The 21,241-nt window shown below is 54.9% G+C and overlaps 7 protein-coding genes across 7 annotated transcripts; 2 read left to right on the top strand and 5 right to left on the bottom strand.

The window, feature by feature from the left end:
* Window positions 1–202: 202 nt before the first annotated feature.
* Window positions 203–1,678, bottom strand: HRG_02814 (prolyl oligopeptidase; the record flags this gene model as incomplete). The annotated part of the gene is made up of 2 exons (XM_044861285.1): window positions 203–1,358; window positions 1,428–1,678. 2 exons carry the CDS (start codon window positions 1,676–1,678, stop codon window positions 203–205), a joined length of 1,407 nt encoding a protein of 468 aa, XP_044722311.1.
* Window positions 1,679–2,253: 575 nt separating this feature from the next.
* Window positions 2,254–3,987, bottom strand: HRG_02813 (phosphatidylinositol-glycan biosynthesis class S protein; the record flags this gene model as incomplete). Its single annotated transcript, XM_044861284.1, has 2 exons — window positions 2,254–3,633; window positions 3,727–3,987. 2 exons carry the CDS (start codon window positions 3,985–3,987, stop codon window positions 2,254–2,256), a joined length of 1,641 nt encoding a protein of 546 aa, XP_044722310.1.
* A 3,256-nt stretch (window positions 3,988–7,243) lies between these two features.
* On the top strand, window positions 7,244–9,255 carry HRG_02812 (uncharacterized protein; the record flags this gene model as incomplete). The annotated part of the gene is made up of 3 exons (XM_044861283.1): window positions 7,244–7,319; window positions 7,453–7,573; window positions 8,721–9,255. 3 exons carry the CDS (start codon window positions 7,244–7,246, stop codon window positions 9,253–9,255), a joined length of 732 nt encoding a protein of 243 aa, XP_044722309.1.
* Window positions 9,256–10,639: 1,384 nt separating this feature from the next.
* On the bottom strand, window positions 10,640–11,109 carry HRG_02811 (uncharacterized protein; the record flags this gene model as incomplete). Its single annotated transcript, XM_044861282.1, has 2 exons — window positions 10,640–11,019; window positions 11,076–11,109. 2 exons carry the CDS (start codon window positions 11,107–11,109, stop codon window positions 10,640–10,642), a joined length of 414 nt encoding a protein of 137 aa, XP_044722308.1.
* A 2,528-nt stretch (window positions 11,110–13,637) lies between these two features.
* Window positions 13,638–14,120, top strand: HRG_02810 (uncharacterized protein; the record flags this gene model as incomplete). Its single annotated transcript, XM_044861281.1, has 2 exons — window positions 13,638–13,685; window positions 13,713–14,120. 2 exons carry the CDS (start codon window positions 13,638–13,640, stop codon window positions 14,118–14,120), a joined length of 456 nt encoding a protein of 151 aa, XP_044722307.1.
* A 1,770-nt stretch (window positions 14,121–15,890) lies between these two features.
* HRG_02809 (subtilase family domain-containing protein) lies at window positions 15,891–17,277 on the bottom strand (the record flags this gene model as incomplete). Its single annotated transcript, XM_044861280.1, has 4 exons — window positions 15,891–16,085; window positions 16,151–16,660; window positions 16,740–16,925; window positions 17,002–17,277. 4 exons carry the CDS (start codon window positions 17,275–17,277, stop codon window positions 15,891–15,893), a joined length of 1,167 nt encoding a protein of 388 aa, XP_044722306.1.
* Window positions 17,278–17,944: 667 nt separating this feature from the next.
* On the bottom strand, window positions 17,945–19,243 carry HRG_02808 (acetyltransferase (GNAT) domain-containing protein; the record flags this gene model as incomplete). The annotated part of the gene is made up of 1 exon (XM_044861279.1): window positions 17,945–19,243. One exon carries the CDS (start codon window positions 19,241–19,243, stop codon window positions 17,945–17,947), a length of 1,299 nt encoding a protein of 432 aa, XP_044722305.1.
* Window positions 19,244–21,241: the final 1,998 nt, after the last annotated feature.

Genomic DNA, 21,241 nt, shown 5'->3' with positions numbered 1-21,241 from the left:
GTCAAGCGAGGGTGAGCGGCTGCTTCGTCGAGTCATATCCCTTGTGGCCAGCTGATTCTCGTCCCGTCCATCGACTTCTTATTTCTCATCTCTGGTCCTCCTCTCGAAACGCCACCCCAGCCCAAAAGCAATACCGGATATCATGTCTGTAACACGCCTAAAGAAAAGACTGGCGTCCTCGTCCCTCTGTCCGCATTTCGCCTCACTCACCCCTGAGCAGCGCCCCGGCAAACTGCCCGGCCGCCTCGCGCATCTCCCCCATGACGCCCTCCTCGGCCCAAAAGTGCCCGGCCGACGGCACCTCGAGGCCGCGAAACAGCGACCCGCGCGCCGTCCCCAGCCGCGCCGTCCACGCCCGCAGCTTTCCGGCCGGCACAAACACGTCGCGGTCGCCAAACACGGCCAGCGTCGGGTTGCGCACCAGCTTGGCCTCTTGCGCTACATCATCGGCCTCGGCCTCGGCGTCTTGTCCATGCTGATGACGTGTCCGGCTGTGCAGGGCGGACGGCATCAGCGACATGGTGGCCAGGTGCGTCACGAGGCCCTGCAGCGGCGATACAAGGAGGTACGCGGGCCGTGGCACCACGAGGCCGGCCGGTTCGTGCATAGGGCTGGAGTCGGTGCCGTCGGCCACCGTCTCCGTCTCCGGTGCGCCCAAGGCCGACGAGTCGCTCGGAGCACTCTTGGGACGCGCGTGGCCGCTCACCGACCGCCGGCGAAAGATGTGGTGCCCACCTCCCTCATGCCTGGACCTTCGTAGCGCCAGGAGATCATGCACCCCCCTTTTCAGCTTGTCCTCGGCGTCGTCGAGCGAGAAGCTCCTCCGTCCGAAGCTCTCGTGGCTTCTTCGCAGGCCAACGCCCTCGTCGCCGCCGACCCGGACGCCAGATAGTCTGCTCGGGCTGGTTGGGATACGCAAGTGCGGCTGTTGCCGCTGCTCCTTTCTCTGCCGCCGCTGAGCCGTGGCCTCGGAGCGCACACCGCCCAGCATCGAGTTCTGCTGCTCGGCCAGATGCTCTGCACGCAGGCGGATCTCGGCGGCGTCCGAGTCTGCGGCAGGGGCGACGAGGGGCTCGAGCAGGGCATCGAGCGGGCCGAGCTGCGTCGTCACCATGGCGCCGTACGAGTAGCCGCACATGAGTAAAACGGGGGGGCGTTCGAGAGGCGCAGCCACTTGGCGCCCATCTTGCTGCTCGTCATTTTCGTCTTGGGAAGTTTCGGGGGAAGACTCGTGATTGTCGTGGCGGAATGGATCGAGGTTGTGGACGTAGTGCACCACGAAGCCGACAAAGCTGGCATAGTCGTCTCGCTCGGGCTTGGCTGTCCACGACGTCCTCCCGGCCGAGTGACCGGCCCCTCTAGGTGACTGTCAGCCTCGCCGCTCTCTTGGCCTGCTTCCCGCGCTCTCCCCCTGCTCCAGGACGCACCGAAAGTTAAAGGTGCCGACGAGGAAGCCCTCGCGCAACAGCTGCGCGGCGACGGCCTCGACGACGGCGTCATCGTAGCATCCGCCCATGGGCGCGTACGGGTGCGCCACCACGGCAGCATGGCGCCGCCACGGCGGGGAGCGCGGGTTGGCGGCGGCGAGCGAGGCCGGGTGGTAGAGGCGGCAGTCGAGCGTCGTTCCGTCGTGGAGGCTGGGGATGGTCAGCGTCAAGGCTGGGTCGGGAAGCGTCATTGCTGGGGCGGGCGCCGCATCTTCCTCGGCGGCGAGGCGTACGTGGGTGCGTCAAAACGTATTTGGGCAGCAGTGGAAGTGTGGACGTTGATGTTGAGAGGAGGTTTTTCCGGCATCGCGAGGCTGACCTGCGGCCTTCCGTGTTGATGCGGGTGGAGCGCTGTGGGGTGGGGGGGGGATCAATTACAGGGCCTCTCGGGGTCCCTGCAGTGGGGCTCTGCCCCGGGGCTAACCCCGGCCCACACGGAGGTACGAGCTGGGTGTACCTCCCCGGCGTCCGGGCCTCGACTCGGCCATCTCAGTCTCTCTATGCCGGCCAGCAATTGGGAGAAGGGGTCGGCCTTGTCGCCGACCGGGGTTTACCACGTAGATCAAGCCGACAGTCAGTAGCCCTGGTAGTTGAAACCGACACGATCAAAAAGGCGTCGTTGCCCATCTAACTCCCTTGACTCCCCCATCTGCAGTCCACTTGCAAGCCTCAACCATTCTCGGCTCGGGCCCTCGTCTATAGCATTTACGGGGGTCGGAGCCCTAGCATCAGACTCGGTCTCTGTCCTCACTACTACCGCCGTCGGCTATTGGCGCTTCTTCTCTCCTCCCGCCGCCTCTTCACGGCGAGCTCGCTGCTGCTTCCGCCTCCTCCACCAATTCTTCAGCTCGTTGACCAGCCCCAGCACCAGCGGCACCCCGACGGGCCCCAGCAACGGCAGGTAGACGGCAATCTTGTGCTCGTCGGGAAAGTACAGCTGGCCCACCATGCTCTTCTCGAAAAAGGCCCGCTCCGCCTCGGCCTCGGCGATGCGCGCGTGCAGCAGGCCCTCGGGCCCGCTCAGGCTACCGCACGCGCGCTCCAGGTGCTCGAGCGTCGTCGACACGCCCTCGGCCACGCTGCGCGGGATCGAGATGGATGCGAGCGCCCGCGACAGCCGCGCCAGCGAGCCCAGCGACGACGACGCCCGTAGCAGCAGGTCCGTCGCCCGGATCCGGGCCAGCGCCGACAGCCGCAGCGGCAGCGACCCCGTCTGCGGCGTGCCCAGCAGCGACAGCAGCTGTCCGCCAAACGTTAGCATCGGCTGCTTGAGCGTCTCACGCGACACGTGCGTCGCCGTCGGCGGCAGCGACAGCAGGTACACGGTGCCCCACTGCGGAATCGTCCACGACTGCGATGTAGCCGCCTCGAGCCCAATCGTCTGGTTGCCGACAAAGACAACAAAGTTGACCGTCGGCGCCCCGCCAATCGACGGCGACAGAGGCCACTCGGCCGCGTTGATAAAGGAGGCCAGGTGCTCCTTGCTCAGCACTTGTGACTGCACCCCGGGCGTCGCGTACAGCTGCAGTTGCGTGTCAATGGTGAAGTTGTGGATGGGGCCCAGCACGTCGAGCACGGGCTTCATGTACTCTTCAATGGCCGCCTCGACGTCCCACGTGTTGGGCACGGCGCCGTCGGTGAAGAGGGAAAAAGTGAGGTGGTAGGTTGGCGCGTAGCGGAGAGACTTCGTGGTGCGCTTCGAGAGCGCGTCGGCCACCTCGGGGCTCAGCGCCTGCGGGCGGACGGCCGACGACATGGACGATGTGGAGAGCAGGTACGAGATGATGGACTGCTCCTCAGTGAAGGCGGAGCGCAGCTGGTTGGCCACAAGGGAAGCCAAGGCTGACGAGCCCGAGTTGAGGGGCGGAATCGAGTTGGGGGCGTAGGTGACGTCGAGCACGGCGGCTTCGGGGTTGAGCGACGCCGAGCTCGCTTGGCCGGGGGACAGGCGGATGGCCAGGGCGGGTTCTTGTTCCTCGGACGTGGTCGTGTTGTTGACGGCCAGCTGCAGGCGCAGGTGATGGACGGAAAAGTCGTCGAGGTCGTCGAGGGCGTGTTGGGTGAGGCGAACGAGGTGCTGGGCATCGTGGTCGGCGAGGGAGGGGGCGTGGACGGATATCTGGAGGGGGAAGACGGGGCGGCAGGCCTGTGATGGGACGGCAAGTCAGTAAATGTTCAAGCCACCTGCCAAGACGAGGGCGAGAGGCGAGAGCAAGCAGCTTGAGAGGGGAGGACACACCTTGCCTTCGGCCCACTGCAGCATACGATCCAAAGGCAGGTGGGCGCGGTAGATGGTCGTCGTCTTCCACCAGATGGGCAGGCCGACGACGACGACGACGAGCCAAAAGGAGAGGACGACAAGGGACCGCCGTCGCGTCTCCGACGGCTTCTCTGGCGGCGGCTGCTTGAGAGGCTCCGCGGGCGAGGCGGCATCGACAGGCGCGGCGACGGCGGCGGCGGCAGCAGCCGTGGCCGCCGCGAGAGGCTGGTCCGACGTCATGGTTCCGGCCAGTTTGTTCAGGCGACGACGGCTTGGCCGGTGGTGGAGGCTGTCGCTATCGGCGGCACATCGACTAGGCGCGCGAGGCGTGACAACGGAGCCAGGTGAAACACGCCAGACAAGAGCTCCTATTTCTCGACGACGGTAGCGACGGCAATGGGCGGCGGCGGCGGCGCTGGCGGTGCGCGTCGTCGTCCTGCGTGTCCCCGTGATTGAAGATGCCAGTTGCACCACCAAGGGGGAGAGGGAGACGTGGTGGGTTCACCTACCCTAGAGCTCGAGCGCCTTTGGTCGGTACCTAGCTTGGTTGGTAGGTAATTACCAGGTGCATATGTGATATAATACCTAGGGTGTCGGGAGGTCTGTACTGCAGTAACGCAATGGGTTGTATTCAAGATGTCTTGCTAGGAAGGGAGGAAAGGGAATGAGGGGGCACACTACGTGCCCTTTATACACGGATCCCCGAGGTCCATACACGTGACGCTAAGGGTCACGTGTGCGTGTGTGCGCACCTCCCTTACAATCCTACTATAGCTATATGCTACATTCCCACATAGGGAGAGTTAGGTAATCTCCTACAGCTTTTTTCTCTCTAGTCCCCCCTATTAGAGCAATCATTCGCATGTAGAACAAGACAGATAGGTAGATATATATATATATATATATATATTACATCTTTCAGTACCGTATTATGCGTATCCATCTAGTCCTTATGCATTGGATTCCTGTCTCAATACGTTAGAAACAGACAACTGGAGCCATAAGTAACTCCTGTCGACTGCTGCATTCAGTGCCTCCGTCACCAATCTCCTCCTCTTCAAACTTTACAGTCCAACCAGGGAGCGCGGTTGCATAAATGGCGTGAGAATAAGAAATCCCTTCGTCCTCGCATTCCCGCGTCCTGGGCATAGGTCGATTCGCTAAGACTATGCCACCTCCGAGGCTGCGATGGCCAACGCCCAGGGCGGACTCTAGCATCAATTTCCCGTGCTTCACAACGCCACGAGAAAATGGACGGTTCCTCATATACTTCGTGGGTGGCCAGTGCGACGCGGTCTCGAAATGATTTTGCCACAACACGATGCCTTGCAACGGATGCCCTGGGGTGGCGATACTCGCAGCTCACAATCACAAATTCAACTCGTAGGCGTCCAGGCTGATACGGGAGCGGAGCCCGAAAGAGAGGGGGCGAACCCGAGTGCCGTGGTATTGACGGCGCTGATGTTCATCCGCGGGAACGTGGTCCAGGAGGCGCTCGCACAATCAACCGGGAAGCGGCTTATGCCTGTCTGCTTTTCCCTTCGGTTGGGTTAGCTATGCCCTCTCTAGCTTCAAGGATGTCTTCGGTGGTTGACGATGCCCCAGATGGCGAGGAGCCGGGTCGGACAACGATTCCATATTGAAAGACACGGCGAAGGAGATGCCAAAGGGACCCTACTGGGGCCCCTACTGGGAATAGGCCAGATACTGTCTTTGCTGGCAAGCACATGATATGGATGATTGATGTGCTCTCTGAGAACTACACTTGCACCTTGGCAGGCTCTACTACTCGAACCACAAAACAAAATTGACACCTTTTGTGCAAGGCATCGTTATGATACTGGCCCAATGTGTCAAGGAGAGGCTCCGGTACCACGCAACGCAACCCCGTGGCTATACGGAAGTAGTCATCATATCAGAAAGGGGCTTCTTACACTCTTTATTAGATACCTAAGGACCGAGGCACGCCATGAAATTTCCTACGTGATATCTGACACTTTCAGGTTCGTGGCTTTTCCCTTTCCATTGCTTTTGCTTAAGCACTCTATCTTATGCCTGTAGTTTCCTGCCCTTCCGCTGTTGCCGCCCAAGGGCCCCATCAATAACTCCACAGCGCTGGCGAGGCGTCGTTGTAGTGGCAGGGGCGGAAGCCCAGTCGATTCCTTCATGTGTTCCTGCCGTGTGACTTCATTCGGCTGTCCGTTTGCTGAATCGTCCAATTACTGGACCCTGTACCACTCGTTCAAGTCAGACGCGACAGAGGTTCCTAGAATCCTAGTATGGTAGCTGGATGAGAACGGGTGCAGGAGAAAGCGGATGGTAAACCCCAAGCCCTTTCACACGACTGAGCTCTGTCGGTCTGCTCAAGAAACTGAGGGGATCGGGATAAGCCATCTCATAGGCTGGTAACCAGGTTCTCGGTGCCCAGCCGAAACCTCGACGTTTTACCTTTGTACCAGGGAGGAATATCATGCCCGAGGGAATGGCTCCCTTGTATTGCTTGTGCAACTCATCCCAGAAGACGCAGCGAGTTCCTCGAGTCGATCGACGTTGAAGGACTTTGCCGAAGCATCCAAGCCAAATTCTTCGCTTTTGGTTCCTTTGCTGTCAAGATTTAGCAATCTAGCGAGAGCCAGGACTTCACGTTCTGCCTATCCAGTCGGCTCTTACATGAAATAGTCCATTTGGGCTTCAATATCACTCAAGCGCACGAGGTTGTCTGTTTCATGTGAGTCTTCCTCTAAGGGGAAGAAGATGTCGCGGCTGGGATAGGCTTCCTGCAGTGTCCACAAACGTCGCATCTAAACGCTGGAGAAAATCTTCGTGGCTGCCTCGTCCGGCCCACCTCGATCCATGCCGGAGAGGCCATTGGTGAGGATGATGGTATGAGTGACGACTGGAACACGCGGAATGTTTGCCGAATTGCTTTCTTCCTATATTCTTCCTGCCCCTTTGCACTTCTGGGGCGTCCAGATTTTGATCGTTTCCCTCTCGTCTCTAGACTTGACCTTGCGTCTGTGTTGTTTGGTCATGCGGGACGACTTCTGATACGCTTGGTATGCTGCAACAAGCATTGTCGCGTTGGAGCCGACCTGGTAATGCAGAATTTCCATGGCCCGCGGGCACCAACCGGTTTTTCCATGTCCTTGAAGGTGTATCTTGGTGGTCCCCATCCCGCATGGTTATCTTGGTGCCAACCCGTCATAAGCCTTGGTGCGGCGCTGAGGGTCTCTCCGAGACACACCAAGACCAGCACACTCTTGCCATTAACGTCGACGTGGTCGGCCTGCTCGTCCTTTGGCCCGGCGTTTAGTGAGTTGACGCCGTAGTCATCGACGACGGCCCCGTCCCCATTGCAGCCATGGTCGTATGCGAATGCCTTCTGTATCATGTGGCGGGCCAAATCCAGGACCCAGCCAACCTGAATCATGCGGAACCTCAACCCTTCTTGATGATAAAGGGTCCAGTTCGTCCATTGGTCGATGACATCGTGATGATGCCTGGTGGACAGCAGTTTGCTGTTGTGCAGTTTATCCAGCTGAAGAACTGGGCTCCCATCTACTTGAACGAAGGTGGGTATCCAGGTCGAAGAACAACCCGGCTTGGACGAGGAACTGCAAGCTCTATTGTTTGCTGGACTTTTTGGAGGGCACGAGGGCGAAGTCTCGACTGACGTCCCATCCGCACCGTTCCGGGAAGTCATAGAAGGCTTGGGAAGGCAGGGGCGGCTCAACATGGCGTTGCCCTTTCAGGAGATAATCGACGCAGAGAGCGCGGATTTCTGTGATTCCATCCCCGTGGTTTGCGGCAACCTGTTCCACGATCGGTGACGGTGGGTTAAGAGGTGACAGTTTGGCACTGGAATCAGCGTCCTGTACCATCCGCCACAAGTTGGCTCTTGAGAAGACGGCCGAGGAAAGCAATGGGTTCGCCAGGTGTACATTTCCGAGAGCGACCGCGCATGTTGGTCAGCCTAACTATCTGTCGCGTTGCGCAGATGCACGGCCTCTTTCGAGGCTTTTCAGCTCAAGTGATAGTGCACGATGCCGTGTGGTGGCGGTGTTCCAGACTGTCCTCTGCAGTACAGTACTACACGAATACGGCATTAGAAAGTGTACAGCATATGTATGCAGTACGTCCGGAGTGCCGACGCCCCTTGCACAAGGCGGATGAGGAGTGCGTGACCAACGTAACTCAAGACATCTGTTTATAGTACAGCACGTATGTATACATATCTTCGCACCCCTGGTGTGAGCACCAAGTTGGGTGGACAGGCGCAAAGGCATCTTTACTTGTAAAGGTACTTCTTTAGGGGTGTTTCCGGGATACTCTGTAATGGACATTAAATTCTTTACTTTTCTTGTCAGCTTCTTTACGCCTATTTCTTTCATTAAGATGATGCGCGAGCAAGGTTTCATGAAATTGGCACTAGATCGATTACAATCTCCAAGCAAGATAGACTCGGCCGGTTCGAATGCAAAGACCAAGGCACCTCTCGCCGGACAAGACGCCACGGAATAGATCCAACGGAGATTTCATCCAAGAGAACTCTGCCGCATGACAAGCAAACACGATTGGAAACCGAACCAGGCAAAGAGCTGCGAACCAAGGAGAGAAGTGTCCTGGTGGCAAAAGCCTCCATTGATCTTTGGCTAGCGACTACCGATCAGCCCTAGACGTTTCATCGGAGGCTCTGCATTTTATGAGAAATACGGTTGAGGTCTAGCACTTTAAGAATCTGGCTACCGCAACGCTCAAGGCATGGTGTTTTGCGTACAATGGTATAAACACTGAAGCCGAGATGCTCTGTTCCACCACCTTTAAAACCACGGCTCGAACCTTGGGCTGCCGTCATCCGCAGACTCTTGATGCCATGGGGTTTCTTGGTCTATATATTTAGGTTTCAAGGCCGGTTTGACGAAGCAGGCGGCACTGGAATGTCAGTGGATTAGCTTTCCGACGAGGGGATGGAGGAAATGGACAGACACCATCCGCTGCCTGTCCCGCAAAGTTCTAACTGGCCAAGTCCGCCTTGCCAATGGGGACTACAAGTCTGCGAAGCTCACATTCGACAAGGCTGTGGCACAAGCCGAGGAAATCACGGGCGACCTTCACCCCGAAACTCTCAGGTATAAGTCAGAGCAGGCTCGTGTCTACCTCTACTTGGGCAACGTCACCAATGCTGGAGATTTAGCTCTCCTTGCAGTCGCCCAACAATTCGAGCTTTCCACCCAAAGGCAGATCACTGATCTAGACATGGCGTATCTGTGCAAGCTGCTGCAGACCAGTCCTCGGGATGAGCCGTTGACACGAGTCAGCAAGCTCCTCGACTTGGTCCTCAAAAAGGGCCCATTGTCGGCAACGCTCCATCTCTTCCTCGTCTCGACTCTGCTACTTGTAGCCAGAATCGAAGTTTGCAGGTTCCGGTTGACCACCCGAAAAGGCTCCGGCGCGGACTTAGCCTCCGCCAAGCAAATCTGGGAGTCACTGCACGATTTATGGGGCTAATAAATCGGAGCCATGAACTTAGCCACGGCACACATGGGGGAATCAACTGAATCCGGCGAACCTGTCAAGGTCGTAAGACTTTTTCGCCAAGCTTACCGGAGCAGAAAGTCGCTGATTAATGGGGGACATCCACCTTAATGCCCTTTGCGCGCAACGAGATCTCGACATCGCGAAGTGTATACTCGACCCTGGTTCCTGTGTCGATGAAACCCCCCTGGTTCGAGTGAGGGTGTCAGGCAGAATTATGAAGGCCCTGGAGTCGCGCCTTGGCGAGCTTCACCCGAAACCCTGAAGTCGCTGCTGTGGGGCCTCACCCTGAGCCTGCTGCTGTCGGGCAGCAGCAGCATGAGGAACAAGTCATCGAAAACCCTCATTGAGAACTTGTCGGACTTGCAAGCTGCAAAATAGCGCCATGTCGAATCTCTTGTTATGAAGAGGCGGCTAGCTAGTCTCTCAAATGTGGAGGGCAAGTCTAAGGAGGCTCAGCTACTTGTTGATGGTGCGATTTCTCAGATAAACGGAGCCATGGTAGCGGATGAAAATGAAGGGTTAAAAGAGATACTTTCGGGCTTGTTAGAAACTTTCTATAGAGAAATATACCACAATACCAACCAGTTATCTCTAACGGAGGTGCCTCTAATTTTGTTAGAGGATAATATGACTGGTTTAACACTTTCCGTGTGGCTGAGGGAGTTGAAGAACGTCGAGTGACATGTCAGCCCGGAAAATGACGTGTAGGCTGCGCTTGTGTCGCGTGGATTGACCACGACAGTTGCAGCGATGCAAAAAGTATAGCAATCGAAAGAGAAAACTGCTGTTGTCGGAACTGTAGCTCTGCGGCATGCTTGATGATGCTATTTACAAGAGAAAGGGTAAGCCTGCTAGAGGATTATTGGCTGTTCTATAGGCCAGCTGCGATATATCTATGGTCTGCCCGGAGTGAAAGGTAGCACTGATGGCGGCTGGAAACCGAATGACTAGTAGACTGAGAGGCCAGTGCGACTTATGATGCATGAGTTTGGGGGGGGGGTTAATTGGGCGCTTTGAGTAACAAGCAGACGGCTCTACCTAAGAGGGAGGCCAAAAGTAGTAGGCAGAGCCGTCTGCTTGTCAGCCAAGGCGTACTTATATTGGACATGAGACGCTTGCCACATCCCTGTATTGTCAAGCCGTGCATAATGTATCCCTTTCCCATACTTATTTCGCGACAATTGTCGACTTGCTGTCTTGGGAGCAAAAAGCTTCAGAATTGTATTCTTTGTCGGGCAGGCTACACTATCTGGTACGTGGGCTGTCTCGCCGTGACAGGTAACAAAAGAGACCACTTCTGTCCGGCCCCGATTGAACCCTCGGCGGCTCGGCTGTGAAAGGCCCGAGAAACCGACTACTTTGCGCCCGTAAACAATGGATCCGCTTTGCTATCTAGCTCGGTGAGTTTAGCGTCCAGCTGTTGCTGTGTCTCATTGAACGAAGCCTTCATATCACTGATGGTCTGATTGATCTGGCGATCCAGGTCCTCGAACTTCTTATCGTTTTCTGGAGACTGCTCCCCTAGCTCGCCCACTTGTTTTTGCAAGTCAGCGAGCTTCTTATCCATATCCTTCTGTTTGTCGTCGAACGTCGCCGTCAACTTGTTAACGACGGGTTCGCTCTCCTCGTCTATCTTTTGGAGCTGCTTCATCTCATCCGAGGACAGCGGTTTGCCATTATCTTTGAGGACCTGCGTGTCCTGGACGGCAGGGGTTGCCAAGGCAAACACGGCAACTGATGGTAGCGTTAGCAGGGCGATGAGATGGCGAATGAGGGTGGTGATAACGCACAGGCCAGAGCGGTGACGGCAGCAATGCGAACCATTTGGATGATGTGTTGATGGTAAAAGTACTGGGAGCGGTGTCTAATTGTCCAAGAGATTTGATGTGACGTGCCAGAGCGTGACCGGACGTGCCAGGTAGAGTAGCGATGGAGAGAGTGTCGATAGTTCTCGTGAATAGTTAATGTTGTCGGGTGTTGTGTTGGGCCCTGAGATGCGATAATCCATCACATAAATATGCTCTCATTAATACCTTGCCGCAGCATAGCTTGACTGTCCTGACTCGTCGTGCCACGGAGTCGGAGCAAAAGGCGTGAATCTGAGACATGGCCGGCAGCGCACGTTTCGAAATATCCCGCCAAGCACGTCTAGATGATGGTGCTAGATTAAGAAAAGTTCTAGCTATTCGCTAAGTTATTTCTTATTCAAGATATAATCACCAGACAGAGTGAATCCCTGCTCTTACGGGTAGGATCGAGTTATTTCGTGGAGCACGTAATTATCCAAGAACCCTCGAACAATCAACACCTAGAATCCAGGCCTACGACTTTATTAGCCTTCGTTGGCCCCACTTCAGGTCTGCAAGGGATGATGTTAGACTCCTTATCCCCTATTACAAGCCGTTACAGCTCTCGCCACAACTTACCTGCTCGGTGTTTGAAAAGTTGGCTCACTGCACCGCCCCTGATCTGCCAAGAGGTAAGTTAAAACCCCCCTGTGTAATGTGACACGCTGATCCCCTCACCGTGCAGGCCTCCAGAAACGGCACCACAAGCACTGATTTCAGGATGACGGAATGCCATCGACTTAGACGTAGTAAGGCATAAATTCCATGGGTCGTTGAAAGGTCAGCTTAAGAAACAATGAAGATAGTAGACTTGGAAATACCTAGTGGTTTTTGCTTATAGGCTGCTTTGACGGGGATGAGGGCACACACCCAAAGCACGCGCAGCACACGGCTAAGGGTAAATAGAGTAGCTAACGTCTTGACAGACCGTGGGATCATCAGATCATCGACGTCGCAAGAAGTTTGAATTAACCTCGCCACTAGCCGTCCCAATCTCAGCAGCTGAAGCGCGGTTTGGCGGAAAGTGAAGCTGTTTCCGAAATATGTTACTCGGTACTCCGTAGTATGGTGCTGAAAAGGCGGTTATTAGTGCGCCGCCGCTGGTCGTTAGCCAGGCCTCGCTCATGCGACACCAAACTTGTCAGCTGGAACGGTGTAGCGATACGAGTAGTAACATGGCTAGAAAGTGCTGACGGCAAAGTAGTGGGTGCATGAGATTCATGCACCTGAGATGCAATGCCCACGAGAAGCTTCTCGCCTGGCTGTGTATTACGCTCTCTAATAAGGCAGAGTGATGTCTCCGGTCTCTCCTTTTATGTATGTATAAAGAGAAAATCCTGCTGCTTCTTTAAGAATAACTGAGCACCCGCGACAGCTTTCATTAAACTACCGGGTCTTCCTATAACATCACGCTGACATCGCTACCTACTATTATCTCCAGTACCTACCTACACACTCGCTGCACGGAAGTCATATAGTCATTCTCGCTGCTTCATCTTGTTCATTAATACCTTATCCTTAAAATGAAAATCGCAACGGCCCTACTCACTGTTGTGGGACTCACCACAGCCAACCCTATGGCGCGCCGAGATTATAACCAGATGACGGGTTATCGGGTTATGGCGACGAGTCAGATACTCCGTTGGGCCTTTATGAATGTGAAGATAAGAAGGGATTTAAGGACATGATGAGGGTTGTAAAAGGAGTCGGGTATTCCTTCATTTTTGTCGGTTCGGCCTTTGCTTTCAAGCAGATTCTTGACTCGTCAAACGAGATTCCTGAGTTGTCGGGTGACTCAACGAAGGATGCCACGGATGCAGTTCAGTTTATCAATGTCGCCACTGAACCGAACGGGGGATTTTCCAAGAAAGAGGCAGAACAGTTGTTGCAAGATGAAGCCCTTGAGAGCCTTGACCTGAGATTTTCGTGGCGGGACACTCAGCGAGACCCCGGGCAGTACTGAGATCGTTGCCGGAGGCCAGGATAGCAATACACCGAAGAGAAAGAGGGCCACCACCTCGTGCAAGGTAACAAAACTCCACCCGAACCCTAACGCGACGAATAATAACTCGAATGAATTCTAAGCAAAGGAAGGCGTTTAAGCAGAAGTATGGGCCGAATAAGCTATATAAGCCGACTCTGCCGTCTAAGTCGAACAAGGCGTCTGCGAAGGGCGCACCTAACAGCAAATCAAATATTGTCCCCCAGAGGACGAGCAAATACCGACTTCGCGTAAACCCCGGGGTCAAGCAAATAGCCCTTTTTGCGGTGGCTGAGAATGCGCATCAGCTACTTAAAATACTAAGAGAGTGGGATAATTCTATTAGACGGGCCGTCGAAGGGTTCAACGACACGATCACAGGCTGGCAGGAAGATACTTTTGGGCCGCCGGTAAAAGAAATCTACAGAAACGGGGTCAAGTTGTGGTGGATCTGTTTGTTGAAAAGGAGGACACCCCCACGATATCCGAATGATGTGGACCGGGAATGTCAGACGCATGGATACATGGACGCCGACGAGAAGACAACTGTAAAGATCGACGACGAAACAATGGTCCGAGGACTGAATGACCTTCTCTAGGGCTGCGAGGATTTGGACAATTCTAAAGAAGATGAACCCCATCGGGACGAGACATTAAAGCGATGTGACGCTCTTGTCGACAAGTTGCAGGAATCGGCAGAGAAGCCGAAGCCGAAGGACAAGCCAAAGGTCCTAAAACCCCTTACGAAGCAGGAGATGAGTCGGATGCATATCATGTGCAGATTCTCCTACGGGACGATGGATGACTGCGAAAGATTCAAGTACAAGAAGGCAAAAAAGGCCAAGGAGACCAAAAAGCCTGAGGAGGCGACCAAGACGGAGGCGACCAAGCCTCAGGATACAATAGATTGGATCGATGGCAATGATGTCGAAACCGAGAAGAAAGGTGGTCTAGGGGAGGTTGCCGAAGAAAACACTCGTCTCGATCCAAATTCGGCCGAAACTTAAGAGCAGTTGGAGAAGGAGGGCAAAGTAGATTCAGGAAGGCGGGAGGCATGATAGATGCCAGGCCTGGGCAGTTGGACGAGACATGTGTTTGCATTCATAGAGGCTAAGGTGTGGTCAATATACTCGTACATGAGTGGAAGGTCACATGCGTTCTGTTGGCACATTTTATTGGGACAACGGAAGCTGAAGAAACGGTTGGTGAAGTTTGCGAAAGACGAAGTGCTACAAAGCCTCAGCTACGGTTGCAGCCATCCTAGATGGCGTTGGCAGTTGGCCTTGAAAACTTGCCGGTATCGCATTCGTACGTACTGTCTGGAAGCCAACGGTGAGCCCGGAGCCGTCGCTACTACCGCATCTAGTCCTTCAATTACCACCATGAGCACCGCCGTCGACTCCACCGCTCCCATAATAGCTATTAGGCCCGTCTGGTACTCCGTATATGCTATTGCTAAACAATCAACTTGAGAGCCGAAACGAGGGGCCTCGATACATACAAAAGCACGTCAAGCCCCAAAAGTTGGGTTAGTTCGAGACTGCAAGCCACTGACTCTGAGTTGAGTGAGTTTCGGCCTCGGCATGTTCGCCATGACGGTTACTACTCTCGCGCCCGTGATTGCGCTGTCGCACGGTCGAGGCATGTCATCACCATCTGCCTCCCTCACGTTGGATTCATTTCTTCCGCAGCAGCCTGCTCACTTGCTCCAGGGTATTGAGCTCCGACATCTCGAGACAGGTCCTCCTCTCCAGCCTTCCCTAAAGCACACTCGGCAGAACCAATGGTACAACGGCGATAAACGGCAAATCATGTCTCACTACCCCAAACTGAGCAGAATAGCACTCCGACTCCTATGTCAACCGCTCCCCAAGCATGCCTAGGCCTTTCATCTGTTCGAAAATTCCCACTGTTCCGGTCAACAAGGGACTGGTCAACTACGTAGAAGCCTGCCTATCGGTTCCCACCACGAGCGTTTAGCACAGTAAGCCGTCAACCAAGTCCACAAGTCCTTTCGTAAGTGCAGCCATAAATGCTCTACCCTGAATTGGCATACTCTAGAAACTTCTCGTGCCAGTTGAAGAGCCATAGGCATCAATTACGGGGCCCCTACTACTCATAAAGCTTGACCTCGTAGCGTAACTACGAACTCAAGACTTGGTCCCCTTGGGGTCATTCTTTGGTTGTGAACGTAATCGCCAGAGAATAGATGCTGTTTTTAAACATGGTCTTGGTAGAGCCGTTACTTGTTGGAGACTTTGTCGTAGGGCTGCAGCTAGTTGGTGATGGAGTTGTCGAGGACATGCTGTCGCAAGTCATCTTAATACAGCCCATCTTGCAGGTATCTTTCAGATCACTAATTATATTATTACCGTCAGGTGAGAGAGTGTCGTTTAATCAGCAGGACAAGTTGCCTTTACGCCGCCGCAACGAGGCGCTTCGCATGTGACGCATCACGTTGGGTGACAATTGAAGTCGGCAGTCAAGCACTCGAGAATGTTATTTGATGGTTGGAGCCTTCCCGGCATTTACGTGCAATGAGGCGAAGGAGGCGTAGGAGGCGTTTCGGTGATTGGGTTTTTCCTTTCCACCTCTTTGTTGAACAAGTGAGGGCTGGCCACACGACTTGAATGTTGATGCACGGTAGAGACCGGTCAGAGCAGACACAGCCAATCATCCCGCTTTCTCGACCCAACACATATACACGCGTGTATCGTCTGCGCCGCCATCGGAGTTGCTGAATGTACATGGGATTCAAAACCTCCCGTCTTCCCCTTTCATCCTGCCGGGTTGCCGTTGAATGCAAGCAGGTTCTGGGTTCCGCTTGGAATGTTGCCGAGGACGTTGCGGGTGGCCAAGGCTTGGATGCGCTGGCAGAGCTCTTGGGCACCAGGATGGCCCTCCAGAGTAGCGAGATAGCTGCCCAGGCCGGTGATGTGGCCGGCAGACATGGACGAGCCAGACAAGGTGTTCTTGGTTCCGGCGCCCAGTCGTCAGCATCGATTTGAAAGCGTTGAAGAATCAGGGGTAAACCTACCGTCCCGCCCTTGATCCAGGTCGATTTGATATTGTGGCCCGGCGAGAACACGTCCACCAAATCCCCAAAGTTCGAAGAACTGGCTCGGTTATCAGACAAAGTTGTAGCGCCAACTGTGCAGACCGAAGGCTCGGAAGCAGGCGAGAAGCCTGCCGCATCCGAGTTGTCACCTCCGGCCGAGACGGTTACAAACACGCCGGAGCGGACCAGGGCGGCAGCGGCAGCATTGATGGACTTTGAATATCCGCCGCCCAAGCTCATATTGGCCATGGCTCCGTTGGGGCACTTGCGCAGCCGGGCATCTCGAGAGACAAAGTCCATACCCGCAATGATGCTCGAGTATGAGCCGCTGCCGCCATCGTCAAGGACTTTGATCCCGTATATGGCAGTCTTCTTGGCGACACCGTAGGACTGGCTGCCGATGATTCCTGCGACATGCGTGCCGTGACCATTGCCGTCGGTGGATCCATTTACGAAGCTCTTGATTTGATGGGCACGACCGCCAAATTCCTTGACGCCGTCAGATTCTCCTCTATTAGGGCCGCAATGGTTCCACCTGATATCAACACCGCCTGGGAGCACCACCTACTGGATGACTGTCCTCGATTCCGGTGTCGATGACGTAGGAGCACGTCCCCTGCCCGGCACTGCCGTGATAGACATAGGACGTGTTACCAGCACGGCGGTGAGAAATGCGAGCAATGCCCCATGGTGCTTCGGGTTGCACGACGTATCCGTTGATGCTGGCTACGGCATCGTGCTCGATGAAATCGACCTAGAGCCTTGTTAGGGACATTCGAAGACTTCCTCAAGTCACGCCCTTATTGTTGGGCGTCTGCAGTCGGGCTCACTTCCGAGCGGTGCCGCAAGCGCTGAAGCGCAGTGTCATCTAATTTTGCAGAGAACCCTTGGAAGGTATTGCTGTAGACATGTTCAACTATTCCAGTTGTCGTGCTCAATGCCTGGCGAAGGGATGCCGTTGACGAACTGTCCCTGAGCTTGACGATGTAGCTGCCGGGAATGGCCTCTCCAAGCGGCTCAAGAAGCGGAGCCAGCCCATTGAGTCTTTGACCGGTCGTTGCTAGGGCTGGAGCCAGAATACAAGGCAATATGACGAGGAAATGCATGCTTTATGTATGCAGTCCAGAGCTGGAGTTGCTTATGAGGCAGCGTTTCTAAAACAAGTCTCGAGTTTTGATGCTCAGCAGGATGAAAGAAGTGGGTTACATGTAGCCATGGCGACGAGAATGAAGCCCCAGCCTGAGCAAGATCTGCGGATAACAGTCTGTTCCAATGTGGAAGGTGAGGACGCCGTATATATCGATACATTGAGGCAGGGTTGACGGTGCCTTGAAGATAAAGACCGGAATCTGGGTATTACCTGTAGTCTGGCCTCTTCAACTGGCAAGGACAATTTTCAGCCGAGCTTCCAGCGCCTTCCTATTTCCTCTTGGCCTGGTGCGGGGAACTTAGCATTGCAACCTTCGCGTTGCCGTCGACGCCAGCCCCTCGGCTTTCTGCCAATGGCTGAAGCTGCTCCAGTCCTGGCTGGTCGTTGATGGAACGTTTCAAAAGGCCACTTCAACAAGCCAGTAGCATGGAATAACCGTGTTCAAGAGAGCCCCTGGCGCATACAAGTGCTTACTTGCCAACATCATTTGTGTACACGGCTCGTGTAGTTGTTTCGAAGCTAAATGCACATGAATCTTGAACTGCCTGTATCGCTTGGCTCTCAACAGACGCTCGTTCTAATGCCCATCATCGCGGGGTCTCCTTATATCTACACCTAGTGTGCTACAAACGTGGCTTGAACCCAAAGTTGGTGCCCGCAACATGCTGTGTGTTCTGGCCGAATGGACACACCTGGAAGAAGCGCTCTCTCGAACACTTGACCAGACTGGACCGCTTGTGCGGCAGATCGAGGTACTTGTCTTGGTGCAGCCCAAACATGTACTCGTACATGAGCACCTTGTCGTTGCTGAGACGCGGCTCGCCAACGACATTCTCGGTGCGGTGGTCGTCCAGGAAGAGGTAGTGCATCACGCTCGGCCACCATGCCATGACCCGGTGAAGCCCCCGGTACGCAGGGTCGCCGACAAGCGAGTGCCGGCCGCGGTCAAAGTCCAGGGCGGCGTAGTGCGCGCCCATCTTGTCCTCCTTGGCCCAGTAGACCTCAAAATAGGCAAAGGGGGCGTCGTCAAAGCGGCCAAGAACGGCCATCACATGGGGGTCTTCGTGCATCGCGCGCAGGTACTCGCGGTGCTCCTCGAGCGTGCCCGTTTCCTTCCAGCCCTGGGCGACCCGGGGGTCATTCTGCCACGTGTGGAACAGGTTCAGGTGCTCTGGGTTGGTGTAGTCCAACGCCAGGAGAGAAAAGTGCTCGTCGAGAGAGGGGATGTAGCGACTGTAGATGACGGATCCAGGCGTGGGTTTTGGATATCGGCGCGGGTGTCTCAGGAACGTCGGCCCTGTCGGCATCAGGGTGTATTCAAGGTGAGGCACAACGGCGACGGCGCTCCGACTGGGCAGCCAGATGGGCTGCGATCCCAGAGGCGAGGCACAGCCCTGCCAGAATGCGCTGCGGAGGACAAGCACCTCGTCTTGTCTCCGCTCAAACTGGTCCGGGCCGTCGACAGGCAGCGGGTGCTCGACGGCTACCATGGACAAGCATAGTGATCGGACCAGAGCGTGGGTGCCCGGACCGCATAGGCGAAGACGGAAGGTCTCGGTTTCGTGGTCGACGGTGAAGAAGGCGTACAGAAAGAGCCATACTTGAGCCACCGTCGGCAGCTCGGCGCCTTCCCAGGTCACGGTCCAGACCGGACTTCGTCGCGCGCGAGCCCAGGCAGTGTTGTCTGAGTCTGGCACATTGTCTGACTCCAAGGGCGCCAATCTGCTAAAGTGTATCTGTTCGTTGTGCAGAGGCTGGGCAAAGACTTGAGCTGGCTTGGATGTGTCCCCTTGGCGGAAGTGATACGACGGCACGTTGCCATCCGCAGTCTTGGAAGAGGGCTCGAGGTAGTAGGTTGTGAGGTAGGGATGGGGCAGGCGAATTTTGATCGGAGACCGTTTCCGAAGAGTGCCAGTGTCCATCTTCGATAATTTGCATGGGAGACTTCAAAGATGAGGCTAGTAGATGGCCAGCAAAGCACCGCCGCTCGGTCTCCGTCTGTGCTAATTTATCCCTGGGGGATATTCTGACTCGACTGCTTCCAGAGTTTTAACAGGACAACGTGCCGCCTGTGTGATCGAGCCCACTCGATGAGTTGGGCAAAGTTCTGGTTACATTAATAACTCTGGTGCGCAAATTTCGTGCCGGTATCAGGCGTTGCGAGGGCCCCACTGGACATGTATACTGACTGCACTATAACTAGGATCACCTTGTTTGGCAAGCAGCAGCGACTGCCCATACCGTGTGAAGTGTAAAGGTCAAACGTTGGACATAGAGCTCGCTGGCTCCGCTCAGGTGCCACGAGACTGATAAGATCGGCGTCTTGGGATTTCACCGGCTCCGAGTTCCTCGTACTTACACCCCTTTGACATGCCAAGGCAAGCAAGAGCGAGTACATGTATCTTAAATGCCGCAGTTGCACCTTGTAGGTCTCGGAAGATGACATCTTTGCTACTGGGGTTATTCTCGACAAGGATCAGGGGCTAGTGGAATGTGAGTAGCATTTATGGGATGTAGCAGGATAGAAGGGAACAGAAAATACCAAATAATACAAGATACAGTCAATATCGTTGTGCAGTGTGTTACTGCCCGTAGCGGCAATTAGGGGTCAATCGTTGTGACAGGCAGCTGAAACCTTTCCTGTCGAGTTCTCTAGATTAAGGAGAGCCTGTATCAATGAACACTAAGAATTGAGCAATACTCAACTTCTGGAGCCAGGGCGAGGCCGAACTCGTCTCGTCACGTTACCCCTTGGAGCGCTGCCTTCGCTTAGATATGGTCTATTGCGTCCCTTTGCCATTGCGGCATGAACATTTCACCACTGAAAGGTTTCTTGAAAATAGTCTATCTGACACTTGGCGCCTTTCAACATCCCCACGACCGCCAATCTCGCGTCGTCTACTATTCCTTTAGGCCCACAGGCCACAACGGCCACACTCTCTCGGCCAGCATCCACAACCGCTGAGGCGACTATTCTTGCTATATCAGGTCGGCCAGTTTGTCGGTGCATCCGAGGGGGAAAGTGGTGTCTTGAAGCATCTCCCGCTCGGGACGGCATGTACAGCTTTACCGCGAGCTTGCCTGTGCTCAAAGTGTTGTCGAGGTACTTCGAAAGCACTGCTTGGGCAAACGCTGATTCCCGTACTGCCTAGTGTATCTCTAGAGACCTGGGTCTTTGAAGGGAGCCAGTCAACGACGGCAGGTATAACAAGGGAGTCACGACACCTGCCCCTCCGGCGATGAACACGACATGGCCGTACTGATGGAGCGGGTGCGTGTGGCCATAGGGGCCTTCTATGAGGACTCTCAAGGACTTGGTGCTCATTGCCAAACTTTATAATCGTAGCGTAAAGCTATTATAAGGCCGTATCAAAAACGTCATGTAAGATATGTCCAACTTCGTGTCAGGTGGAGTCGCATCACTACTTCTATGAGTCACGGGGATGGAATCAGCGTAAAGCAACGGCCTTTGCTCCCTTAAGCATGAAGCCTCCGGATCAGGTGGTGATGGGGTTAAGACCGGCATAGACGCAACGGTGAATGGATGGCTTTCCCAGTAGTGGGTATCACCGAGGAACATAAGGTAGTAGTAGCTGCCAGGTCTTGGCTTGCAAGCAGTTTTCTTGCCGACGGGTACGCAGAGCTGAACAACGTTGGCGGAAGCATCGTAGACTGCGAAGGCGTTGGTCCATAGAGACTGGGGGCTAAAAGCAACGATTCTAGAAAACCGCAGTACTATCGAGTAACCAGATGAATGCCGAGACCTAGAGCAGTACATTGTATTCTCCCCGGAATATTAAAACGTGTCTTTGCAGGTCCTTTAGTTTTATCCTGCCTTTCACATGTCTGGTGGGCGTTGAATGTCTCGACTTACCCGAACAATGCGATTAGCATCAGTAGCGATAGGAGGATATAAACTA

The sequence above is a fragment of the Hirsutella rhossiliensis genome, assembly GCF_020360975.1.
Source record: "Hirsutella rhossiliensis strain HR02 chromosome Unknown scaffold00003, whole genome shotgun sequence".
Lineage (NCBI taxonomy): Eukaryota > Fungi > Ascomycota > Sordariomycetes > Hypocreales > Ophiocordycipitaceae > Hirsutella > Hirsutella rhossiliensis.
The sequence above is the reverse complement of the archived record's forward strand: the minus strand, read 5'-3'. Positions and strand labels throughout refer to the sequence as shown.